Source organism: Schistocerca serialis, chromosome 3 (assembly GCF_023864345.2).
Source record: "Schistocerca serialis cubense isolate TAMUIC-IGC-003099 chromosome 3, iqSchSeri2.2, whole genome shotgun sequence".
Classification (NCBI taxonomy): domain Eukaryota; kingdom Metazoa; phylum Arthropoda; class Insecta; order Orthoptera; family Acrididae; genus Schistocerca; species Schistocerca serialis.
This window is the reverse complement of record NC_064640.1, coordinates 559,114,988-559,128,092: the sequence shown is the minus strand read 5'-3', so window position 1 is coordinate 559,128,092 and position 13,105 is coordinate 559,114,988. Positions and strand designations below refer to the sequence as shown.

The 13,105-nt window shown below is 39.0% G+C and overlaps 1 protein-coding gene across 1 annotated transcript in view; it reads right to left on the bottom strand.

The window, feature by feature from the left end:
* LOC126471016 (tachykinin-like peptides receptor 86C) overlaps positions 1–13,105 on the bottom strand; it is a 139,778-nt gene that overhangs the window by 20,690 nt on the left and 105,983 nt on the right. The window contains exon 4 of the mRNA XM_050099076.1: positions 5,125–5,279. Coding sequence (XP_049955033.1) covers positions 5,125–5,279 — 155 coding nt within the window. The remainder of the gene's footprint in view (positions 1–5,124; positions 5,280–13,105) is intronic.

Here is a 13,105-nt window from a genome sequence, read left to right as displayed (position 1 = left end):
TTAGGACATTTCCATACCATTAACTTATGTGGTCTTCTCTTAAACCTTGTTGTCTTCAAAACCAACCTTATCAATATATATACATCAATACCTACATTCAAATAAGTAAGAAATATTTAGTTATTACTCTAATTTTGTTGAATTTGCATTTGCATTCTGAATTAATGTTAAGTCAGCTTCACATGGATTTGTAAGTCACTAAATCTGTATTATATTACTCTCTCAATGTTTTAATATTATGTATTATACAAATTCTATATACTACGCAAATAATTACTTATCTCTCTTTTGCACCATAAAAAGATCTGTATGTTAACTTTCTTGGGAGATCTAGCTACAATAAATCTATTAACAGGATGTTTTTATTAACCTTTCAACAGTATTCATCTCTCTGTTGTAAGTCTGTTTAAATGCTTTTTCCTGATACTCTAATATCCTGCTGAACATTTACGTCTCACAATTCTTGTAAAATTTTTATTCAGTTCTCCTAAATAGCTGCACCACCACTTGACTGACGTGTAAAAGTTGGCATTTTATTTTTATTGGGTAGCTTCAAATCGCAAAACATCATGGCAAGTTTCTTAAGTTTTATGAAAAATGAGAATCATATTGCACTATTGAGAGCAAAGTTTTAACTCTCCAGCGTTAATTTCTACTCTGATATTTACATTTAAAATAGCCTTTATTGTGATTGAAACATAGCATCGATTAGATTTTTATTTTAAGATCAGTAAGATTAAAAGGTATATGATTTGGACTGTGGTAAATCCACACAAAGGATGCGGAACTGGTACCACTTCTCCCAATTTCCTCAGATGGGAACATTTATTACGTAACTCTTGAAATATGTGAGATAAAACAATGTACATCATGTTAAGGTGGAAAGCTTAAAACTGAATCTATAATTCTTTTCTTAATTAGACTTTAATTGCATGATGGCTATAAACCTTCAGATGTTATCTAGGCACAGAAAAACAAAATTTAACAACTATGTGTTACCTAAAGACTATAGAGAAGGAAAGCTAACATATAATTACTCCACTTATGAAAATTTATGTATGATTGATGGCTGTCTTGCACACATAAATTCAGTAATACTACGTATTGCTGAATGAGTTTGTAAAAACATACCATTAACATAGAAATGGTGATTATGCAATGTTCAAGATGTTTTGTTATGAGGTTACTCAGTAGTTGAATATACATCATATTTTATGGTCAGTCTTAACATGAGCTTAAATTTTCTTTCATGAATATGTTACAGAAGACAGACTCGTGTATGTCCCATTTATCTGTCATGAATGGAAAGAGTGAAGAAATCATCAGTTAAAAGAAACTGACAGTAGGACAGTGCAAATATTTTATAAATGCACAGAATATTAGACAAACTGATAAAAATGGTTCTTGATAATATTTGCATTTCCTGGTAGGTAACATTTTAGTCAACTCACTACATTGTGTAGCCTACTTATACCCTTCAAAATGCAGATGTGATTAAAAATGTTTTATGTAATCTCCATGAGCTATGGAAAGAGCAGGCCAGACTAGGTCCCAATAGTTTGCATCCCAATGAAAGGCGTTTCGTCTGTGTGTGACACGATGAAGACTTGCTTCATTTAACTTGCCCACTGGTGTTTGCTGCCTCACATGTGACTTGATCCGCAGCCAAAATCATAAAAAAGGCCAAAGTCCATTACCTAGCACCTGTTGTACACACGTCATGGATACCGGAATATTTCAGGTGAAAACTTATTTGAAAATTATAGTAAAAATACAAGCAACAATTAACACCATGAGTTACATATTTATATCAAAACACATAATCTCTCATATATAATTCTTTTAAGTATAATAAATTAAACAGCAGCTTAAGGTGTTACGTTATGTCATTTCTACAATTTAACAGAGCTGTGTTACACAGAAAACTAAAAATATTTTTAAATCATAGGTCATAAGATTTTGAAATCTCGAATGCCACTGCAGTGGGAAAATCTAATTGAATATATTACTGTTGTTAAATTCAAATCATAATGTTTGCTTGACAAAACTTATGTATTGCAGGGGGCTCCACCTTACGCGAATGTTGAATTACAAAACTCTTGTATGCCTATAGAAGCGGGTTCAGCTATGTTAAAAAGTACTGAATACTGTTCAGTTGTGACAAAACAGGCTAAAACGTTGAACAACGGGCATCCACAAGTGAAAAAGGAAGAAACAAAGAGGTAGTGAACTTGGACTACGCTATCATTATTGGAAACTGCAAAGGGTTTTCCACAGTTGAGTTTTAGGCCACTTGTGTCCAGATTATATAGCAGTAACAATATATAGTTCCAATAAGTTTCCAAAAGCATTGCACTATTTTAAATTTGTAGAAAACTACATTTGCTAATTCTTAACTCCTCTCGCAATTAGTTAAATTCCGTTTCTGTCCTGTCTCCTGATTCTACGTACACTTTCAAAAAAAACTGCAACTATACATGTTTCGGCACCGCTCTCATTGGCGAGCAAGGCATTATTCGTTTTCTGTTTTCAGTACCTCGTACTGAACGAAAAGTGAGCGCAGAGCTACACTTACATATTTTGACAGTATCGCTTCATTAAAGAAAACATGACTAACGTTGACTGAACGTTACATTAAACAGAAATATCTTAATGAATAAATTTTAACTTCCGTATTCACTACAGTTGGAATTTACGTCCCTCATAACACACTGATTCATCAGTACTCGAATTCAGCCCATGTTTAAACAGCGATAGTGAGCTCTCACTTTTCTAGCGTTTACGCCGTCGTATGGGCTCTGCTGTTTTCGTTATTTGGGAAACATTTTAATTTAACTTAGTGGTGGGCTGGCCTTGCTGCCACCACAGTCGTCAATTAACCTAAGGGAGGGAAGTCGTGTACACGATCTGTCTGTTAATTGTGTGAACTTTGTTCTGTTTGTTATCGTATTTTAACTGTCTGTGTATCGTCTTTTATGAGCTGAACGTTGGGGATCAGCCCAGGACTTGCGTAACCGACGTGAAAAACCTTTTAAAAACCATATTAACAGTTGATAGTTGTACCAGACAAACGGTCGCTAATGCACTACATGGATTCGATCCACGTCTGGCTCACTTCCCTGTCTCGCAAACCAGCGCATTACGCTTTAAGCTCTACGACCAGATCATCCAGTGATTGTGAGCAATCCATATAAAATAACCACGCACAGAAGCTCTCTGAGGACGTTATGCCATCCAAATGTTCGCAAAATGTATGCATTCGAGAAATAAATTCTTTCACTATTTAAAAGGTCTCAAGTCTCATGTACATTTCCGTGAAAATCTCGTACAGTGTTGTGGGCAATAATTTTCAAATGATAAACTTTTCGTATTTCTGTTACTTCCTACTCTTAGACATTGCTCTTAGCAGCGAATATCACTTCAAATTAAGTTCTTTAGTTGTGTTGTAGCTGAAATGGCAACACAGACGTTCAAGTATTCTAGTTCATCAAAACGTTGTAGAAAAACGAAAACGAGCATATGTCTTGGCAGTGAGATTGGGGGTCACAGATCGTAAATGATGTTAATACAAATACAACAGCACAGAAAACTAATCTCTGCTGACGGAAAAAGATCGCAATATCAAGAAGAAGTTTTGCGACATAAACGAAAGTTGGTAGGCGTTTTCCTACATCTGAAAGATGACGCCTGTTCAAATTTCGCGCCTATACCATAAGAGTGATGCTAGTAGCGTTACTATGTGGGCGCAAATCAGATCTGCTTTAAATACACGCTGCAACGGTCGTGAGATTTAGTTATCTTTGAGACTGGACGACGGGAGCTGATGTTACTCAAGTATGCCTTTAAAGCAATATAGAGTCTATTATCAACACTTCACTGAGTTTGAGGGTGAACAAGGTCGTGTAATTTGGCTAAGAGAAGCTGGATATTGCTTCTGCGATACTGCAAGAAGACTTGGCAGGAATGTAGCCACCGTACATGATTGTTGACCGCAGTGGTAACGAGAATGTAAGGTCGCAAGATGACAAGGCTCGGACGACCACGTGGCACTACCGAGAGGGAAGACTGTCGTGTTCGGCATATGGCTCTGGTGCATCGTTCTGCATCGGCAGCAGCAATTTGAGCAGCAGTTGACATCATAGCGACGCAACGAATTGTTACAAACCGGTTACTTCAAGTACAACTCCAAGCCAGCTGTAGCGTGCATTCCACTGACCCCAAATCACCGCGATTAGCGACTTAAGTGGTGTCAAACAACAGCTTATTGGAGAGCAGGTTAGTCTTTTGTGTTTTCTGATGACATCTGGTTCTGCCTCGGTACCAGTGACGTCCGTAAGTTGGTTTGAAGGAGGCCAGTTGAGGGCCTGCAAACCACATGTCTGCGTGCTAGACGCACTGGACCTACACCTGGAGATGTGTTCAGAGGTGCTATTTTGTATGACAGCAGGAGGACTCTCGTGGTTATCCCACGTGCCCTGACTGCAAATTGGTTCGTCAGTCTAGTTGATCGACGTGTTGCGCTGCCATTCATGAACAGCAGTCCTGGGGAGTGTTTTCCAACAGAATAACATTCGACCACATACCGCTGTTGTAGCAAAACATTATCTACAAGGTGTCGACATGTTCCCTTGGCGTGCTCGTTCACCACATGTGTTTCAAATAGAACGAATATGGGGTACCATCGGACGACAGCCTCAGCGTCATTCACAAACAGCATTAACGGTCCCTGTATTGAGGGCCAAGTGCAACAGCATTGGACTCCAACCCACAAACTGACATCCGGCACCTGTACAATACAGTGCATGCACGTTTGCATGCTTGCATTCAATATTTAGGCTGTTACACCGGTCATTAGTGTAGCACGACTCACATTTGCAAAGGCTTATCTCGCGCTTACATTAACCTGTGAGCTTTATATTTTAATCACTTAAATATCTAGACAAATGAATTCCCGAAATATCATTACTCTACATTAATTATTTTTTGGTGGTGCGATTTTTTTCCGTCAGTTTAGTTTGTATAGACATTAGGTTAGTAGACAGCACGATATTACCAATCAATGACACTAAAGCATATCAAGAAGTCTTACACAATAATCGTGAAGCGAATGAAAGGGTAACTTACTTGCCCTGAGTCTGGCTCTCGTGCTCTCGGAGTTGCAGCGGGTTTGGTTCGTTTGGTTCCTGAAGTAGGCCAACCCAAGCATCGCATCACGGTGCTTGCGCATGGCCAGGCAGCAGAATATACGGCAGAGAACGCGCTGGAAATACATTCTGAACCTGCAGACGAAAGAGTATTTCAGTTTCGTCTTTTACATGGTTCATCTGGTAAGTTGCAGAGTGAATGTTATGGAATTTTGAGAAAAACTGTGTACTAGGCAACACCATCAGCCCCAGATGACAAGAAGGAACGCACTGTTCAAGCTTGGAACTGCATTCAAGAAGAAACATTTCTGTTCTTCGCTTTCTACATACTCGTTTATAGATGTGCATCCATGTCTATAAAAATTATATTGAGTCTTTAATCTGACAGTATTTCATTTGGGCTGCTTTAAAATGTTGTTAATGTTTATGCAAAGGCTTGTTTATCTGTATTATTAATTACTTGTTATTGCTGTTTGTGTCTTGTACTTCATGAGAACTGAAATAATTCCAAAAAATAGGTTGCTATTATGAAAAAGAAAGAAACATATTTGGTAAGTGTGGAGGAATTGTAGTGAAAGTCGCTGGTCCTCTTTGCATAAGCTGAAGGAATCAGTTCGTTTATTAAAATAACATGTAACGTTTTATTTCTTATAATAACCCACAACATCCTGTTGTTTTTGTGGTCTTCATTTCTTAAGACTGGTCTGTTGCAGCTACCCATGCCAGTCAGTCCTCTTCAAGTCTCTTCATCTCTGCATAGCTGCTGCAAACTACATAGATTTTAAACTGCTTTTTTAATTCAATTTTTGGTCTTCGTCTACAATTTTTACTGCCCACGCTTCTCTCCTGTACCAAACTGACGATTCCTTGACACTTAAGGATGTGTACCATCAATCATCCCCTTCATTTAGGTAATTTGTACCATAAATTTATTTTCTCCCAGTTTGATTTAATACCCTTCATTTGTTATTTGATGTAACATTCGGCATTCTTCTTCATAAGCACATTTTAAAAGCTTCTATTCTATTCTTGTGTGAACTTAGGCTTTCCCGACGAATCAACTGTTTGTATTGTTGTCGGGTGTCCGGCTGGGTGCAGTCGTTTTCGTAATACGATGTTTCGGCGGCGTACCTTGCGGTTATCTTCAGGCGATACATGTAGAATGAGTGTCTTTTCCACATCCCACTTCTTCTGTGCTCCTATCTCCCCCCACCCCTTCCTCCACTGCTGGTTGGACGCCGCTATGGGTTGGATGGTGAGGAGGATAGCGCCGCCGGAAGCTGGGACCAAACTCTGGTTTCTAATCACTCCTGTGGCCTGCGACTGCTCTTGTCTGAACTATATATTTTCCACATTTCACTTATGTATTAGGCAACATTCCAAACAAATGTCTTCAGAAAATAATTCCTCACACGTAAATTTATATTCGATATCAAAAAATTTTTCTTTTCAGGAATATTTTTCTTGCTATAGCTAATCTGCATCTTGTGTCCTCTCTGCTTCAGCCATCATTAGTTACTTAGTTGCTCAAATAGCAAAGTTTATCGACTGTATCTGGTGTAACATTTCCTCATATAATTCCCTCAACGCAGCCTAATTTAATTCCTCTGCCTTCCGTTACTCAGCTTTTACTTTTCCTGATGTTCATCTTGTAACCTGTTTTCAAGTCACTAGCTGTTCAGTTTAACTGCTTTTGTAAGTCTTTTGCCGTCTCTGACAGAATTACAGTGTCATCGGCAGACCTAAAAGTTTTAATTATTTTTCCCTGAACTTGCCAAATTTCTTCTTGATTTTCGATACTGCTTGCTCAGCGTGTCGTTTGAATAACATTGGTGATATACTAGAAACCTGTCTCACTCTTTTCTCAACTACTGCTTCTCGTTCATATTCTTACACTCTTACAACTCCTGTTTCAGTTCTGTACAAGTTGTAGGCTAGATACCCTTTCGCTCCGTGTGTTTTATCGCTGCTTCCTTAAGAATTACGAAGAGTGTATTCCGATCAAGATTGTCAAAAGCTTACTTTACGTCTACAAATGCTATAAACGAAAATTTTCGCTTCTTCAACCCATCTTCCACATTTCTCCGGGACCTAAACTGAACTTCCCCGAGTTCAGCTTCTACAAGTTTTCCTCTTCTTCTGTAAATAATTCGTGTTACTCTTCTGAAACCATGTCGTAGTGAACTAATGGTTCAATGATACTTATAACTGTCGGGGCCTGACTTCTTTGCTATGGAAGTATTACATTCTCCCTGAAGTCGGAGGGTGTTTCACCTGTCTCATCGATTTAGCAGGTCAATTGGAATATTTTTGTCATGCACAGCTCGCACAAGAATCTCAATAATTTTGAGGTAGTACTGTCAACTCAGGGTGCCTTGTTTTTACTTGGGTCTTTCAGTGTTTATTTGACTTAAAAATTTAAAAAATCCTCTAAAAGCTTCATTTTCTCTATGTGAGAGAAAAGTGTCTCACATCATTAAGGCATTGCAACCTTCTTTGTTCGTCATGTAGCTGAAACACACCATTACATGTAACATCTGCAAGCAGAAAAGTTCATACATGTAGTAGCACAGCTGGAAGCGTTAAACAGCCCTGAAAAAGGCAAAGAAATGATATGGTTTCAGCGACCTATAGATTTATAGCAAAATTGTACCATCACCTTGAAAGAAACACAAGAAGTGGTCTATCAGATGTCTATTCACACTACGACGTGGTTTTATACAGGGTGTAAATTTTAAGTTGACAAACCAGAATAACTCGAAAAATAAGCTTCACACGAAAAAATGTGTAGACTCCAAAGTTGATTATTTCTGAGGGGGACATCTGCTGGTGCTAAAATTAGCCCGCCATCCCAACCCCATGAGGCGAGGCGGGAGGCAACTTTCAAATTTCAATTGTGAACCCCCACTTTTTATTGCAAAGTCAGATTCTACATAAAAAACTACGTACATTTTGTCTTAAACATTTGTTTTCATTCTTGGTAGTTGGCGGTGTAATTCAAGAAAATCCATGTTCTCATTTCTGAGTGGAAAATGGTTACAGATAAATAAAAAATACTTATTTACTTTGTAAATTTTGATTCGCTGAAACTAAAACTCTCCCTTCTCCCCGTAGGGTGGGGTTTGAGAGAGAGAAATTAGAGTTTTACAAATGTTAACCCAAATATTAATTTTATGTGCAGATTCGTATAAGTTTTGTTTGTTTCGTGGTCATGAGGCCACATAACTTTTAATTATCAAACAAATCATCTGGGTAGCTAACTAACTAGTTTTAGCGGATCAAAATTTACGAAGTAAATAAGTATTTTTCATTGATTCGTAACCATTTCACACGCAAGAATGAGAACATGGATTTTCTTGACTTTCAGCGCCAACTACCAAGAATCAAAACAAATTTTTAAGACAAAATTACGTAGTTTTTTATGTAGAATCTGATTCTGCAATAAAAAATGGGGGTTCCCATTTGAAATTTTAAAGTTGCCTCCCACCCCACCCTCAGGGGGCTGGGGCGGCGGGCTAATTTTAGCACCAGCAGATGTCCGCCTTGAAAATAATCGACTTTGGATTATACAAATTTTTTCGTGTGAAGCTTATTTTTTGAGTTATTCTGGTTTGTCAACTTAAAATTTACACCCTGTATATGCAAACTAATACCAGCGTGAAATGTCGATGCGATATGCCCTCTAAAAGATTTTTTTTATATACGAAGGCGTGGTGAAAAGTAATGACTCGGGATTTTTTTTATGTTCTCAATATCGGATGAGGTATTAAAGGTCATGCATATTATCGTCTTTCCCGCTTCTACGACACAAGTTGCTAGTCGCTGTTTTCAGAGAGCTCCGAATTGCAGCGTTTGACATTGCGGGGTGTTAGGTAATTACACTACGCTGTCACATTAATGTGACCACCTGTCAAAAACTTGAATAACCACCTACTGATGCACTGAATGCTGCGAGACGTGCAGGAAGAGAGTCAATGAGCTCCTGGGAGGTAGCCGTGGACAGCTGCGCTAGGTTTCTCGATTGAGAATTCATATCACGAACATCACTCGCTCACCTTCTTGGTTCAAACTACCAAAAACCAAATCACAATCAGTTTTATTTTAGTAAGTTCTAATTTAATTGTTTTCTGTGGGAATTTCGTAATTATTAAACCTATTTTTCTCTGCCTTGTAAATCATCCTCCCCTCTCTTCCCACCCTAATCTGTACAATATAGTAATCACATTTCATCATTTAATACAGAGTGTTAATTGTACTCATAGTCGTCACTATATCAGAAACATTCACTCGCAGCGAAGACTCTACATCTCACTCCTCTGTAACCTCAGAAAATCTTAACCTTGCGATTTCCGCAGCTTCAGCGCCGAGTGCAAGAACCGCTGTGGTGTGCAAAAATTTTGGCAGCCAGTGGCCGAGGTATGCCTCTTCCCGGAAATGCAGGTCACTGCTCAACGGCGCAGGGTGGCTCTTAATCAATGACGCACCTGTCAGACAGCCTCCTCCAAATAGCTCAGCGGAAAGCGGCAGAGCTGTTACTAGCCCATTTCAACATCCTGAAGGTTTCATGTAATTCTCCTTCCCGAAATACGGCTAAAACCACACATATCCCCTGTATGTGTTCATCTCCCTGGATATATATTTTTTTAGGACGGACAGGTCAAACAAATGAAGTGGGGGTTTCGGGGAGTGTACACGGTGTACGGAAATCCCGTTACAAACTTCTATGACTTGTAGAGCGTAGTGAGTACATTGTATTTTGAATAGGAACCCATGTCCGGTCTGGAAACATGTTTCCTAGGTAAATATGCAACAGGGTAGTCACAGGATCGGCGGGTACCATTTGACGCGTATCCTACCTCTCTGACCCTGCTCGAGTCTCATTCCCGTGTCTGTGAGTGTTACAGCAACATGGGTGAGTACACGTTTGCAGAATACACCGACATCGTCCTTCTGAATGGTGAATCTGGCGGTAATGGAAGAGCTGCTCGTTACCTCTATCAAAGTCGTTCTCCTCAACGATCGACTACATCGCATACAGTTTTCACCACAATTAAGCAACGACATCGAGAAAGGCTACCTTCAGCTTCAGCAGGCGTGACTGTGGTGCTCCAAGGAGACGCCGCACGCCTGAATTGGAAGACGCCATACTGCATCACGTTCCCTTTTTGTTTATTTCGTTATTAATGAGTGTAATTGTGAAACAAATGATGTGCTGGGTCACGCCTAATCAATTACTTGTAAAAATGTTCGCGTTACCCACATATTTTCAAACACGTGTTCCAACCCAAAATATTATCTACTCACCCATCTCTACATGTCCTAGAAGTCTTTAACGGGAATTTCCTAATACCCTGTATACTATCTGATCTCAGACACGAAGCCTCAAGCACAGTAAACACTACAGAAGAAAGACAGGCTAAATTCATGTTCATTGAAATAAATGTACAGAGACAGAGTGCTTAACTCGCATCGTCAACAAGCTGCCAAAAAACAGTTCAATGACTTCCTTCATCCACTACAGTGTCCGTACAAAGATGTCATCATAATGGAAAACCTGAACATGGACTCGTTGTGAGACACTCCCTCCACAATTAACCTAAGAAGATTATTTAGTTGCTCGGATACTTCATCACATCACTTAAGCAGAAAGTCCTTAATTGATGGTGAAATCCATGAATTTACTAGTAAACTCACTGTTCTGAAGACAAACATGCCTCAGTACCTCAGTCCGTGTAAGAAAACATCCTGCTCCGTGACTGAAAACAGAACTACGTCGAATGGTGAATGATATGTATAGTAAACGATGTGAGTCTCATATACTATCCAAGGAAAATTCTAAACCTGGACGTTACGAAGAATACAGAAAGATACGAAACAGTGTAAACCAATGTGTTCGCAATGCCAAAATCAGGCATGATCATTCCTGTGAATGCAATAATACGATCCCCGTGACCCCGAGGAAGGATCTCCATAGCTTAGGTGTTGGAAAGGCAAAACCAGAAAGTGATTTTCGGGTCTCAGCAAATGAACTGAATGAATTTTTCTCTGCAACAATCAACATTACTGCGGCAGAGAACTATCATCCACGAGCAACCCCTAATTATATAACTACCCACGATGCTTTCCATTTAAAACACGTACCAGTAAATACAACAAGAAAAGCAATAATAATAATCTCTTCTGAAGCGACAGGCAACGATGGTACTAGCATAACCATTTTCAAGAATGTGGCCGATAGCTTAATACTTCTATTAACAGACATATTTAATTTTTCACTCATGAATGGAATATATCACACTTCATGGAAAAGAGGCGTGGATCGACCTATCCCTATGATCGAAAATTTGTGTTCGCCTTGTGATTACCTGCCAATCAGTATACTACCAGCAGTTTCCAAGTCCCTGGAATATAGCGTTTATAACGAATACTTGTGTGAATCCAGCTTACTTGATAAATATCAGTACGGCTTCCGCAAAAACCATAGCACAAACACTGCACTAATTAAGGTAACTGATGACTTGAAATACGCCATGGACAACCGTGAGGCCACAACAGTATCACTACTAGACATAGCAAAGTCTTTGATATTATCAGCTTTGTCATACAGCTAAGGAAAACGCGACAGATAAATTTCTCAGTTAGCGTGCTGAAGTGCTGTCAAAGCTATGTGAATAACAGACAGGTAAGTGTTATGTGTGGAAATGAAAAATCATTCCGGAAACATGTGCTTTCAGGAGCTCACAAGGGTTAGTCTTAGGCTCACTTTTGTTTCCTTTGCATATCAACGCTGTTTCATCGGATTTGTTTTCCTGTAAATATCATTTGTGTTCCAACGATCTTCAGCTCTACCTAAGTGCCACTCCCGAAAATATAAATACAACGATTTCCCAAGTATATTATGATATGTTTTCAGTGGTAACATGGGCAAAAATCTGAGACTTAAGCCAAATGGAGAAAAGTTGCAAGTAAACTTAGTATTCCACCAGAAATTAATAAGTTAAAAATTTTGCCTTCAGTTGCTTCCCATTCAACTGGATGGCGTCCCAATACCATACCACGAAGCAGTAAAGAACTTGCGTGTAACTTCGGATGAGCATTTAAACTGAACGGAGAGTACTATCGCCATGTGCCAGAAGACTTCTGCTTGCCTCTATACCATCAAAAGTTTCGGAACCTATTTTCACAGGATGTGAAACGCAAATTCGTGCAATCACTTGTTCTGCCTAACGTCTACTATTGTGCTATAATTCAACATGGTTCAAATAGTGAAAACAAAAGACAGAGTTAACCATGAATGCTTATGTTCACTGCATGTACAATGATCGTCGATATGACTATGTCAGTGCTTCATATGCACAGATAGGGTGGTTACGGCCAGACAAGCTACGGGACTACAACACTATGTCTACTTCACTAGCTCCTCAGTGCGCACGTACCCCAGTACCTCGCTTCAGAGTTTAAATACATTTCATGCATCATAATATAAACACAAGGTCATAACCACTAGTATCCTAGCTGAGCTCATTTATAAAACAAAACCATTAGGAAGCTCGTTTTCTGTCAGTGCCATCCACCTCTAGAACAAGCTACACTGCACTCTTCGTGCAGTTCAGTGCCCTGTAACCTTTAAGAAAACTTAAAGCACTTGTTTCTGTCGTCTTCACAGTACTTCCCCAAAAATCGCGTATATGACCAACTTCCCCTCCATCAAACAGAAAAACCATTGCTCCTAACTTCTCCCAGTTATGCTTGTTTCTCTTTTCCTTTCTCTATGAGTCACGCCACCTTCTCTTCCCCTATATTCTTCAACTATGTGTTATCGCCTTCATCTTTTTCTCTCTCATACATCCCTTTCTCCATGCCCATTGTCTCTAGCACTCATAATTAGAAAGTTACCTTACTGTAATCTTTAATTGTTGTTAAATTTACCAAAAAATGTACTGTGTGTATGTTTCTTTATC